This window comes from Lolium rigidum, chromosome 1 (genome assembly GCF_022539505.1).
Source record: "Lolium rigidum isolate FL_2022 chromosome 1, APGP_CSIRO_Lrig_0.1, whole genome shotgun sequence".
Taxonomy (NCBI): domain Eukaryota; kingdom Viridiplantae; phylum Streptophyta; class Magnoliopsida; order Poales; family Poaceae; genus Lolium; species Lolium rigidum.
Genome location: NC_061508.1, coordinates 320,159,609 through 320,173,613, shown reverse-complemented (window position 1 = coordinate 320,173,613; position 14,005 = coordinate 320,159,609). Strand labels below are relative to the sequence as shown.

Sequence of the window (14,005 nt, the reverse complement as noted above, 5' to 3'; positions counted from 1 at the left end):
CACATTCGACATGCATCAATCATCACCTCCTCAACATTTTTGGCTGTTTTTGCAGATGTCTCCATAAAGATCAAGCCATGCTCCCTTGCAAATTTCTCACCCTCAACATAGATCACGGCATGACTCTGGGAATACTATGGGCTTGTTTGGTTCAAAGGATTTTCAACGATAATCTGTAGGATTTTTACCTATAGACCCTGTTCTATTCAAAGGATTGAACCCTCCAAAATTCTTATTAATTGCTTTCCTATACTACAATCTTATATGATTTCTAGCAGGAGGTTAGATCTCTTGAAAAAATTCCTATGTGTTTATGACAACTATGCTATGCACTCAATATCTATAAAACTTTTCTATGGCTTCCTTATTCTACCATCAAACAACTAGTTGTACCAATTTTTGTTGGCTTCTTTTTCATAGGATTTAAAGGGGCACATCATAGCAATTCTCCATTTTTCCTATTCCTCCACTTTTCCTATCCCATGAATCGAACACGTCCTAATATTTTCCCTCGCAATTTTTTCGTCTCAACCAAAACAACCACATTGATGGAGGGAAATCATATTATTCTTGACTGCTTGTAGAGGGAAAATGACTTGACTCGGGTGAAATTAAGAAAAAAGTAGAGGTGTTTTCTCTTTGAATTAAGAAATATATAAGAAAAAACAACCTAATGAAAAACAGATTCACTAACACGACAAGAATTTATCCACTTAAATATGTATATTAAGATGTCAACACCAAATGTAACAAGGTGGTTGGTCGATGTGTTGGTCACTAGAAATCGATTCTTGGTGTAGAATTCTCTAGTGTTTAGAGAAGCTTTATTTTAAAAGAATCACAAAGAGGGGTACCTACGACGATCTTATTCGAGGAGATGGTGCCCTGCTCAACCACCGCATATGGCTTCAACCTTTGGAGCACTGCAAGCATCAGCATCAACAGCACCACGCTCCGGACGCTGCTCGGAAGCATCCGGAGCTCCCTCAACACCGGCATGGAGCCAAAAGCTACCAGGGCAATTACAAGAAAAATTAAGACACAAATCTGGTTGGGGGTTTCTGCTTTATGTTGGGCTATTGGGATTATAGAAATGATACTTCTTTTAACATCAAACAAGCTTTCAATTTCTTTGAGATGACCCAAATGTCGATCTGCGAAACCGTATATGTTCTTTAGTGTAGCGCGTGAACATTGTATGAGGTATTCTCAACCGATATGGTTAGCGGATAAAACAGAATAATGTAATCATATTATTGTTTTTTGCTTTCCCTTGTGGGCATAAATGGGTCGTAACGAATGGTATAGTTCTGATGAATGTTTAGGAGTGTGCATGGAATCGGTCTCCGTTGCCAAGGATTTCCCGTTTCCCTCATTTTGGCAAAAGAAATCCAAACATTATATCTTGCATACGAGCCCAAGTTAAGAAAGATATGGGACCATACTACAAACCATTTACGTTTCGCTTTTTCAACAAGTAGTTGCACCAGAAAGAAACAAACTACTTCACCCGACCAGAGTTTGTTGACGCAGCACAGAAATGCAACTTGTACTAAACATAGTATATGGTGTACCAAAAAAAATACTCCCTTCGATAGTCCGATACATATAAGTGTCGTGGTTTTGAACTAAAACGACTCAAAGTTAAACTAAATCCACCGTACTTAATATGGATCGGATGGAGTATTATTTCATCAACCAAAACTAATTGGCGCAACTCACACATATATGGCATCAATTAATTTGGGGTGTAAAAGAAGGGAAATGCACGTCCACACCTCGCGCAACCATGACATACTCAGGCTCAGCTGAGGTGCCGACGATTACGAGACCCCACCGCCTCCGGCGCGTAGCCCGGTCTCCATGTCAGCTCTGTGTAATAGTCCATGCACACCCTGGAGTAACTCCGCAGCGAGGGATCCAAGATCTGAATTCTCATCTCCGTGCATGGATGCACGCATGTGCCGCAGTGTCGGCTACTGGCCCCAAGAAGGAAATGCAGTTCAACTCTTCTGTTTCATGATAAATAAAACGCAAGTTTGCTTCAGCTGTGGCGAATTGCAGGCTGTCCAAGGGATTACGGAAGAAACAAGATAGAATGAGAGCACTCCACAAGCAAAACTCTGAACAGCTGTGTACTGGTACGACGATCATGTAATGCCTCGGGTTCGGGTTTGAAAAATTATTTTAGAATGTCATGTTGTCGATTTTTATTAAGGACTTTCCATACTCCTGGTCGTCCGAGAATTTCCTTCAAACGTAGTCGATCTTGGCATCTGGCTACTCTTTTCTCATGTTCACACTAAGTGTTGAATGTAGATGGGCTGTAGTTTAGTAAGACAATCCATGTAGCCTATTAATTCTGAAATTTGAAGGTCCATCTTTAATAGCAGCTTGGTTGGGGACAGCTTTGAAAACAAAGTTTAGTCCCGCGTTTCAAGTTAGGAGAAACTTGAAGTGGTTTATAAGAGGGATGTTCTAGTCCTTATAAGTGAGTGAGAAGAGAAGAAGACTTTGTGCACTCCACCACCACCCGCAAGTTCGAGTTTGAAACCGGTTTTGTGGAAACCTAATTGGGTACGTGTCTCAAGTGTGTGTGCATACTTGCTGCGTGTCCCTAGCTCCTTTTGCGTGGTGGTTCTGTCGACGCTCTTGTCCCAGGCTATACCAGGAGGCGAGACACAAAAACAAATATAGAGTTCTCCACTCGTGTATGTCTCTCTCTCGGGCAAGTTTCTTTTGTTGCGTTGCTATATAGTCTTCCCCATCCCGGCGACAGCATGTAGAGCCATCCTGGGAACAAACCTCCGAAACCCCACTATCGAGATCCTGCACTGGATGGCGGGCGATAAGGTTTTTGAGGAGCATCTCGGCGCGATTGCTCGTTGTTGCGCGTATTCTTCCTCGCTGGTTCATCTCCTTCCTTGACAGATCTGGTGTATCCGACAACACCATGGGCGACCTCAATAACAGTCATGGTGCTAGAGTGACATTCCCATTCGGGTGCTCATCCTCTCTTATCTTGGCGCTGCTAGTTGTTTCATGTTCATATCTGATGTGTGTGCTTAGTATGATTTTTATGATTAACTATGCTAGTGCATCTTTGAAGTTGCTTTCAGTAATTAACTCACTTAGAAATTATCTAATACTCTAACACTAAGAACCTCCTTCGATTAGCTCTAAGTTAATAAGAACATGTAGGTGCAAAAACCAAAACCTTTGAAAATACAAATATGAAAATTATGTAATTTTGATAATATACTTAATCTAATTTGTTGGTGAATTGATATCATAGGTTCTTGATTTCTGCTGGTTACGAGTTGCAGCATGGGTGGTAACTTAAAAAAAAGACCCAGACTGTCAGATTGCTTCGTGGCACATGCTAATTATGATTTACAACTTGAGTTGGACTTGAGATTTAATGATATCATCCGACTGAGAATTAGTCACTCCCATATTAATATCAAGAAATACTCAATTGCATCTAGTTTGCAACAACTCGGTATCAACAGCAATCCAACACACCGGGAATGCACATCACTAATTTGTTAAAAAGTTGAACGAAAATTTAAGTTCCATGATAGGCAACAACTAACAAATACATCAACTAATGCTATGGAAAAACACGGAATGAGAGAAGGTTCTCCACAACCAATGCCTTCGAGAATCAATGGTCACCGATTCCAGTAAAATACCAGATTATGAGGTTTCACCCTGATGAATAGGACTAAGAAAACTTCATGTAATTTATTCAACATCGTACCAATGCCCATAATTGTCAGGTATAACCAACAAAAATAAGACGACCAAGGATTTTCAGCCATGAGCTCTGGTCACAATACTCTCAAGGAGAACACCAAATGTCGATTATGATTTACGTTTTGTCGTCTCCTATTGACCATCACCTCCATCCCCTCTAGTATTGACATGTTCATACTCGCCGTGTCCCATGCAACTCGGCTAAATAATCCTCATGCATGAGATCCATGAAACATGATAATCCCTCCGTTTTATTTTACTAGTCCTACATGTATCCCTAGATCGTCAATTTAACCAACTTAACATAAGATATATATTATAAAAAATATATTATTAGAAACTTTAGGTTTTATACTTTCTAATGGTATAATTTGTGTATTATATAGATCAAATTATCGACCTAGGTATACATGCATGCCTAGTAAACTGAGATAGAGAGAGTATGTTGCATGCATCTTCAGGCACCTCCTTCTGTTTTTTCCAACAACGCCAATTTTTAAATGTATATTCCTGCAAGTTCTGAGAGTTTTTGTTTCAAAACATAAACATGTGACTACGTTTTAGCAAAGACGATTTATTTCAATTAGCAGATTCCTTGAAGATACAAGTGACACCTCGGTTTTTTTTTTTTTTGATTGTAGGGGCCACATGGCCCCCAATTTCAATTAAGAAATTGGAGTCAGCATTAGATCCAAATGTATGTCACAGCAACTAAACCCTCCAAGCTCAGTCATACAAACTAAAAAGACCAACCATCTAAACAGTTACTAAAACCTCCAGGACCATCTCTACAAAACAACACCAACTTTTGAACACAACATAGCAACCATAGTGACACCTCGGTGAAAATCAACGGTTCGCGCAATGTGCCAATGCTTAATTTCTTTTACAAAAGGAGTTGGACATAAATCTAGATCGAATGTACCACGCGGGTGAGTCAGCCCAGTAGTTGCCGCGAGTGCGGGTCCCGGCAGATTGCTACATGGCAGTTTTTTCAATAATACAATATCATCCACCGTACATTATAAGATCTTGATGCATTTGCTTCGAAAGATTAAAATTCTCACGTTCGCACGATAAATGCTTTGTTAAGATTTGCTGGGTCGTCTTATGGGAAGAGTGTACTGAACAATCGGCCAGTGCTTTGTCAGCGTGCAACGCAAGTACATAGCTGCAGAACCGATTCCTTGGTTCTTACTTTCGGGCGGCTATCAGTTAAAATGAGGTGTGATGTGTAGCCATCATGCATGAGCATCATCGCCGACGTAGACATCACCTTGACCAAACCCAAGCTGGCAAACATGCCAGCTCTGGTGCAGTGCTAATTTCACAGTTGAAGAGACGATGACTGGCCGACTGTGTCAGGGCCCGGCAGAAGCCATACCGCGTCAGCCTATCTGGTTCTCTGCGCTATATGCCTATATAAGCCCATATATACCTGCACTCTCCGTATCTGATATCTCCCATCACTTTCAAACCGCCTCGATCGAGCTATCCCAGCAAAGCACTATAGCTAGCTGCTCGGCCAGCCACGCTTGGGGAAGAGCACGCAACGCAACAGTCTGTCGTCTTCCCTAAGCTACTGAACGAATCAATCCATGACGCATATGATTCGGTCATCCTTCCCTGCCGCCGCCGCCGTCGTCGTGGCGGTGCTCTTGTGGCCGTTGGCTGCCGCGCAGCTGAGCACGGGCTACTACGCGAGCATATGCCCCAACCTGGAGGCCATTGTCCAGAACTCCGTCAAGCAGTCCATGGCGCAGTCGCAGATCGCAGGGCCCGCCGCGCTCAGACTCTTCTTCCATGACTGCGCCGTCAGGGTATGTAGTACGCGCGCACTTCTCTTAATCCCATGCCATGATGTATGAATCGTCTAGTACGCGAAGCGATGATCGGTGGCTGACACATGCAGTTCGTGTTGTGCAGGGCTGTGATGCATCGATCATGATCGTCAACTCGAACAGCGACGACGAGTGGCGCAACCCCGACAACCAGTCGCTGAAGCCGCCGGGCTTTCAGACGATCCTGGACGCCAAGGCTGCCGTTGACAACGACCCGCAGTGCCGTTACAAGGTGTCCTGCGCCGACATAATCGCCCTCGCCGCAAGGGAGGCCGTCTCCCAGGTACTACCTGCTATAAACATCTCGAAATTGACGGCCATGGATGATGGTTTGCGCAAAATCTGTGCGTAAAATGTTGCGCACATTCTGTAATTGCAGAGCGGAGGTCCTTACTACCAGGTGGAGCTGGGCAGGTACGACGGGAGGATCTCCACGAAGAGCAGCGTCGTGCTGCCGCACGTCGACTTCAACCTTGACCAGCTCAACTCCTTCTTCTCGGGCTTAGGCCTCTCCCAGACCGACATGATCGCCCTATCAGGTAATTGACCTGAACTCTGTCAACCTCTGAATTCTGATCATGCACACTCACTTTCCCTGCACTCCATTTGCAACACACGCCGACGACCTTCCGAATTAATTGCACTATCAATCACTTGCCTGTTACGTGAATTCAGGTGGCCACACGTTGGGCGCGGCGGACTGCACCTTCTTTCAGAACAGGATCGGCACCGACCCGAGCATGGACTCGGGCTTCGCCGCGCAGCTCCGGAACACCTGCGCCGGCCAGACCTTCGCGTTCCTCGACGGCGCCACGCCGGGGGGGTTCGACAACTCGTACTTCAAGAACCTGCAGGGCGGCAAGGGCCTCCTGGGCTCCGACCAGGTACTGTACACGGACCTGAGGTCCCGCGGTACCGTGGACTACTACGCGTCCAATCCGGGCACCTTCTTCTATGACTTCACCAACGCCATGACCAAGCTCGGAAGGGTCGGTGTCAAGACGGCCGCCAACGGCGAGATACGCCGCGACTGCCGGACCCCGAATTAGTTATACACTCGTCGCCACCGGCCGGTTGCTCATGCATATACACATAAACTATCCATGACGTTCGACTGTGATTGTTATATAATAAGATCGATCGTGTTATTATGAATTTATTCGAACTCTGGAGCCAAGCGATGCCTGTATATAATTGATCGACTTTAAGAGCAAGTATAATAAATTTTAATCAGCTGACTATATATAAAAATTAAAATAATATATTGTTAATTATTTATTTGGAGGAGAGAGAATATGAGAGAAGAGAAATGAGCTTTGCAAAAGCTAATTCTAGCATGTGCTTCTAGGTATTTTGTGAGAATGAAAGGTTAGCCATGCATTGATAAAGTAGTATAATTTTATAGCTAACTATTATACATGTTAGCTCTAAATTGACTACAAATGACGTAACACTTAGCTTATAGCTAGCATAACTCTACTATTGAAGTGTAATGGTTCTTCTTGGTCTGTTTGAAACCTGATCGTGTGCATGCCTTACCGTTGTCCGTTGGATATTTTTCCAAGGATGCACGTCTTGTTCTCTTATGCACCCTGAGTCACACACCAACAGAAATTAGCGAGTGCAGGCTCTCTGGCAGATTGACACGTACGCGAAAGGCGATCATCATATAAGACCTAAATTCATCAACATCAGATGACCCATCAAGGCATCAACACTGATCTGCACTTACTCTGATCGTTGAAAGAGAGATTAGTGCAATTGAGTGCAGCATGCATTAACTACGATAAATCCGAGCGGATGTTATGGCCGGCGCCCGGACTGAATCCCGCGCGTCTGGTTCCCCTGGAGATTCTTCCATGACTGTTTTACAAAAACGACCCATCACTTTTTAAAACCACGATAAGGTCCGCTCCCCACATCGCATTCTCTATTTATTTTTTCACTGAAACGATAGACAACGCCACTGCAGCGTTCTTTCGGATTCTGCAGGCTTTTGGGGTCCAGTTAACCAGAATCTTGGCCCGGTTAACGACAGGGTACCTAGCTCAGTCGCTGGAGTAGCGGCCCAAAGATGTTGGCTCTTCTGAAACGCCTGTGCAGTAAAACAACGAGAGGGTCGTGAGGTCACTGAGGTGGACGACCAAGTGATCTTAAACGTTCATCAGCTTGATCGAACGGCGGGAAGCACCAAATTGTTGTGGATGGGCGTAGGTAGTTCGGTTTTAATGTCTGGTGGGCACACGGCTTCGCTCGGTGCTTTCGAAATTTTATTTGTCTGGTAATATTTGTGGTAAGTCTACATGGGCAAGCGTTTTTTGTTTGAAATGATATTCTAGAAACCTGGCACGGCAGTATGTTTTCCACGAAAAAAAATGAAAAGTGTCATGGCACATAGGAAAATTAAACTTGCAGCTTATTTTTTTGGTCGTGCTGACATTTTACTGCGAACTCATTTGGGTAGCTCGTTGTCCACAGTACTTGGGTACTAGACCGACATGTAGCTACCGCCTCCAAGCAACATCGAAGCCTAAGGAGGTACTATCGCTCTAGTAGGCAGCTACTGTCTGATCGGCACTACCGTCTACATGAGCGGCACTACCACTTAAGTGCCGCGGGAACTCCTTAATGAGTTGAACCTTGGCCCATGTATCTCATCTTTACTACTTTATACCTAAACTACCCGCAATAGCTCCTGGTTTCCTATATATCGGCCCACCCTCCTTTTTCAAACCCTAGACAAGATTGGACTAAGATTTGAGATTAGAATTGTGCATGTGCTCATCTATCATTCCTATGGGGTTCAAGACACGATCTCTTCAGCAACAAACTATTGAGTTATGTCAAGGCCCTCTTTGTATGATATATTGGTCTCTCTCTTGTGCAATTTTACTAGTGGATCTGAAGTCTCTCCCGTGACCAGGATCCTACCTAGCTACTACTCTCTCGCAAGAGATTATACCAATTTCATACGGATCTCTCCCTTGGAGATTCTACCTACGGTCCCTCAGTTGAGTGATTCTATCAGGACGGTGATTCGGGCCGTTAAGAGCAAACCAGAATTGTATCGAGTTGGAAATCATTTTAAGAGTTAACCCCATGATCACCACTAGGGGTTTACTCGTCCTAACCAAACTCAAGAATACGATCGTTAGTGGAAACAAGTAGAAGACATCACCAACAAGTGTTGCAGAAAGACCAATATAAAATAGCTGACATGTTTCCTCTGTACAGCAGATGATATTGGCGCATAGATAGTACCTAAGGCGTAAACACATTTGTGGCATGTTTGATTCGTAAGATTTTTAGAACACATTGGAATGTCATGTCCAGTGGAATTCTACAAGATTTTTTTCAAGTAGTATTTGATTCAAAGGAAAGTCAAAAAATTGTAACATGAGGTCGAGTGGATGGAAATTTTCCTCCAAAACACATAATACAATGCAATCTTATAGGATAAGTTCATATGCATTCCTATGAATTCAATCCTACAGATCAAACGGTGCATAGGAAAAAATTCCTAAGGATGAAAAGCCTACAAAATTTCTATAGGATTCCTTTGAATCAAACAAGCCCTTGGTGGTTGTACGTACATGGATAACAAGATGACCTTGAAATGGCTCGAGAGGCGGCTGCAGCGTATGTGTGCCCTGGTCACCAACAACACAAACCACCACATGTACATGATGGGACGCCCCCTCAACTTCATCGGAAGGGCCACCTGGTGGTGCTCACCGTTAATGGGGCCCAAACAAAGTCCCCAGCCCGCATCCAGCTCAACGAGGATGAGACCCTAGAGACAATTGAGCATGTGGTGGTTCTGGCCTATGCTGGAGCGGCGTAATGGGAAACACACACAAGAGATATACGGTTGGGAGGGGGCGACGCAAGAGAGCTTGCGAGGCTTAGATACAATTTTTAAAAAATAAATAGGATTTCAGCAATTAACCTCCTTAGATTAACTAAACCAGTCAAAATGGCATGGTGTGCTTGGACTAGAACACTACCAGAAACGAAATCGTCAACCGACCAGGGAATACACAAGGCCACACACCGTAACAACACACACCACAACACAACACCAAACAATACAGCACAACACAACACATCATTCCAATGGCCGAACAGAGCCAGCAGGAACACACGGCATATATAAGGTGTTGAATGGTGTTTTTTGCGCATCATTATTCATTTCATTAGGCATTAGTGGTATTAGCCACCCCCTTGGGAAAACGAGGCGCGAGCCCCTGCAAATTAGCCACGGACTGCATAGCCAACTTTGATTCCGCGAGGCTGCAAAACTTAAGACATTCAGTTCATACTCAAGGTACGTTGGCAACAAATCACTACAATGAAAGCAGCAACAAAACTTATGTTTTCTCATAAAAGCTCAATAGGAAATCCATGCTATAAGAATAGCATCTAGTTAGAGAAATGACACTGGTTGCTATTGAAATATAGTTTTTTTTGTGCTTGACAAGTCTTGTTGTCTATATTAGGCTATCAGGGAAAGTGTCCGGATTTGTGTGCAAGATGGGGAGGCACAAAGGAACAAAGCATATGCACACTATAACTTGTATTGTGGACAAAAGGTATCCTTGCTTCCTCTCATGGAAATTTTATGGTACAACATCTTGTTTAATGTATGGTTAAATAGTTTTTGTAGTATTTACGGTTACATAGATATTTCAAGCAGGAAATAGGCCAGGCCCAACGGGCCGACATCTCCTGCTAGGTAAGCACAATTGTCCTCCAGTTATACGAACAACATCTTGTTCACTAAGAAGGCAACATTTATGATTGATTTTCGAAATTTTACCTCAGGTTAATCGAACAAACCGTCCTGAATTTTCTTGCATATTGCTCCAGCAGTCTTAACGAAAGCCTGCATTTCAAATGGCGAGAGAAAATCGTACAGAGAAATGGCTTGAAACACATTTGACAATACATCAATTATCACCTCCTCAGCATTTTGCGCAGTTTTTGCAGATGTCTCCATAAAGATCAAGCCATGCTCCTTTGCAAACTTCTCACCCTCAGCATAGCTCACGGCACGTCTTTCAGATAGATCACATTTGTTTCCAACTAGCGTTATTGTGATCATGCCCTTGATTGCAAAATTCATTACATCTTCCAGCCAGCTCGCGAGATGATTAAAGGTTTCCCTCCTACATGTCATTATAACACAAGCACCATGGAGAAGTTCAGGAAAACATCCACTTCAATGCTTCATCCAACAGGATAGCTTTCAGTATATTGCCCAAGTATTACCTTGTGATGTCATACACCAGAAGAGCACCAGAAACTTCATCGTAGTATGATCTGGTTATCGATCTGAATCTTTCTGCACCTGGCTGTAATGTTTTTTTAACACAACCACATGATATCATTAGTTCTTTTAACACAACCACACGTATAATCCACAGTGTTATCAATGGTGAGCACATTGGCATCCACTACAAATGTAGTACTCCTTCCGGACCAAATTAATTGACATAGATCAAGATCGAGAACAATTGTATTGGTCGAAGTATATGGCTGCGCCAATTAGTTGGACCGGAGGGAGTAACTAATAATTTCCAAACAAACTTTAATAATCCTACTTTCGCCAAGTAATTCCAAGCGCCACGTAGCACTTCGTACTACGTGGTAACTGCTAACTCTACAAGAACCCAACGATCTACGCACAGCCAGAAAAGGTAAAAGAGGAAACTAGAGATTGCACAGAGGATATATTGTCGTACCGTGTCCCAGATCTGGAGCTTGATGGGCTTGTTGTCGACGGGGATCATCCTGGTGCCGAAGACGTCGGGCTCGACGTCGATGGTGGGGTCATGGACGGGCTGGAACCGCTTGTCAGTGAGCTGCTGCAGCAGGCAGAACTTGCCAACACCTGCACAACATCCAATGAGAGACGAAGGCAGTTGGGGGATAGATCTCATAAACTGTGAGAGCATATGCCGTGTTCCTCCTCCGCCATCTTAGATATACTACTTGAGTCGAGTTCAGAAAAGAAATCTCTACCAGCAGCAGAAGAAATGGATCGATCGGGGAAAAGGAGCGAACCTGAGTCGCCGATGATGATGTACTTGAATAGATAGGCATACGACATCTCCTCTGCTGATGTTGCTCTGCGAGCTCGCGTGGGGTTCAGGGGATTCTATGCGTGCTCGAGAGATCGAGGGAGACATGCGGGGGAGTGACTGTATTTGAGAGGGGAGGAAGTAGATCGTTGAGAGCCCTAGCAGTGGCATGGCTCTGATTATCTAGAGGAGTGGAGCAGTAGGTGTAGTCTGGTAGTGTGTAGACCTGTCTGGCATGGCCCTGATCATATATATTTATTTTATTTTTTAGCTAGATTTAATGGTACTTATGTACCACACAGTAAAATGTACATTTGGCCTAGTTGGAAGAATTTGCTAGGCAGTCAAATTGAACGCTTCGCCGAGCCACGCACCCGGCGGATGTGATGATCATTTGCGAGGTAAGTAAGAAATAGTATGTGCTCCTAGGTGAAAATATCAATGTTGTTAGAAACAATTATGCATGTTAATACTTAAGTCACCTATTCTCTGATGAGTTTCATGATGGAATGACCATTTTATACCTTGTGTAAAATAGACAACTTTATGTTTAAATTTTTGAGCATAAAGGGTTTCCCCTTTTTTCGTTGGGACGCAGATATGCTTAAGTTTTTGCAGGTGGGCCAGAAAAAGTTGAGCACATTGTCAGGTTTGTAGGTGTTACGTATGATATGATATTTGTTGGACCTTTGTTGGATAATATAGCAAAGAGGCCACATACATCGATCGATCAAGATGTTGAGTCTTAGTCTCCTTTTTTCGAAGAAATTTTTCTTTTAAGAATAATGGTTTAGGTGCTTAATTTTTTTGGAACTTTTTGTGCCGTAAGGCCGACACGAAGTTATTGGTGATCCAAACATCGAAAGGGAAAAGGGCATCCTCTGTCCTCAGTTATATTACACGTCATGTGTACCTGCATTTTTCTTTGTCCTCAGTTATATTACATGCTTTGGCGATGCCCAAAATGATACGACTCTATCTGCAGAGTTGTTCGGTTGCGGGCAAGGCTAATTTCCTATTCGCTATTTGGGTATTTCTATTCATTATCAGCTGAATGGAAAATAGTGGAAGAAATACTATAAAAACGCCTTAGCAGCTGAAAAGGGAAATTGTTATCCCTGGGAGGAAGATTGGTTCTCATTAATTCGGTACTGACTAATATGGTACTGTATATGCTATCTTTCTTCCTTGTACCAAAAGAAATACTGAATAAACTTGATTACTATCGATCCGGATTCTTTTGGCAAGGGGACGGCGAGAAAAAGAAATATCGACTAGTTAAATGGAGTATAGTTTTAGTCCCAAAGATCAAGGAGGGCTTGGAGTTCATGACTTGGAAGTCAAGAATTCAGCTCTGCTGGGTAAATGGCTGTTCAAGCTCCTTACCGAGGATGGGATTCGGCAAACTATTCTTAGGAGAAAGATATCGACTCGAAGACGTTATCCCAAGTGGTTTGGAAACCAGGGGATTCGAATTTCCGGGCAGGCCTCATGGCGGCAAAGAAAATCTTTTTCAGCTATGACACTTTCTCAATTAAGAATGGAGCACAGATACGATTCTGGGAAGATATTTGGTTAGACAATGCACCCTTATGTGAACAGTATCATGTCCTGTATAGTATTGTTCGTCACAAAACTGATACCATTGCCACGGTAATGTCTACATCACCTCCGAATGTGTCGTTCAGACGAGTCTTGCTTGGGCAAAGACTATTGACATGGAATTTCCTAATTCAATGGCTGGGAGATATACACCTATCGTCAGAACCGGACGAATTTAGGTGTAATCTACATGTAGATGACACTTTCTCGGTAAAATCACTATAAAATGCGGTACTTCATTCTGACATACTAGTTGATAATAATAAGAAAATTTGGAAGATGAAAATACCACTAAAAATAAAGATTTTTGGATGGTATCTTCGTCGGGGGATTATCCTCACCAGGGACAATTTTGTTAAGTGAAACTGGCATGGAAGTACTAGGTGTGTGTTCTGTCAACATGATGAAACTATTAAACACCTTTTCTTCCAGTACCATTTTGCGAGATCTATATGGTCAATCATCCAAGTAGCGTCTAGCTTGTATCCTTCGACTAGTGTCGCCAATGTCTTTGGCAATTGGCTTCATGGTATTGATTCAAGGTTTAAGTTGCTTCTTAGGGTGGGGCCACTTGCAGTTATCTGGGCGCTTTGGCTAAGTAGAAATGACAAGATTTTTAATGATAAAAATTGCCCTATATTGCAAGTTGTCTACAGATGTAAAGGAGTTCTCCGTTTGTGGTTACCTCTTCAGCGAGTTGAGAATCGAGACCTATTTACG

General features: G+C 43.2%; 2 protein-coding genes across 2 annotated transcripts; one reads left to right on the top strand and one right to left on the bottom strand.

The window, feature by feature from the left end:
- The first annotated feature begins 5,357 nt into the window (after positions 1-5,357).
- Positions 5,358-6,649, top strand: LOC124661947 (peroxidase 45-like). Its single transcript, XM_047199839.1, has 4 exons — positions 5,358-5,579; positions 5,686-5,883; positions 5,980-6,139; positions 6,276-6,649. Exons 1-4 carry the CDS (start codon positions 5,358-5,360, stop codon positions 6,647-6,649), a joined length of 954 nt encoding a protein of 317 aa, XP_047055795.1.
- A 3,776-nt stretch (positions 6,650-10,425) lies between these two features.
- LOC124684261 (ras-related protein Rab-2-A-like) lies at positions 10,426-11,712 on the bottom strand. Its single transcript, XM_047218610.1, has 4 exons — positions 11,667-11,712; positions 11,345-11,493; positions 10,872-10,954; positions 10,426-10,768 (listed from the first exon to the last, which is right to left on the bottom strand). The coding sequence occupies exons 1-4, from the start codon at positions 11,710-11,712 to the stop codon at positions 10,426-10,428; spliced, it is 621 nt and encodes a 206-aa protein (XP_047074566.1).
- Between the last annotated feature and the right edge of the window lie 2,293 nt (positions 11,713-14,005).

Coding starts and splice junctions, on each gene's coding strand:
- LOC124661947 (XM_047199839.1), top strand. CDS start 5,358: ATGACGCATATGATTCGGTCATCCTTCCCTGCCGCCGCCGCCGTCGTC. Junction 5,580..5,685: donor TCCATGACTGCGCCGTCAGG/GTATGTAGTACG, acceptor CGTGTTGTGCAG/GGCTGTGATGCATCGATCAT. Junction 5,884..5,979: donor CAAGGGAGGCCGTCTCCCAG/GTACTACCTGCT, acceptor CTGTAATTGCAG/AGCGGAGGTCCTTACTACCA.
- LOC124684261 (XM_047218610.1), bottom strand. CDS start 11,712: ATGTCGTATGCCTATCTATTCAAGTACATCATCATCGGCGACTCAG. Junction 11,494..11,666: donor CATCATCATCGGCGACTCAG/GTTCGCTCCTTT, acceptor GATGTTGTGCAG/GTGTTGGCAAGTTCTGCCTG. Junction 10,955..11,344: donor AGCTCCAGATCTGGGACACG/GTACGACAATAT, acceptor AAAACATTACAG/CCAGGTGCAGAAAGATTCAG.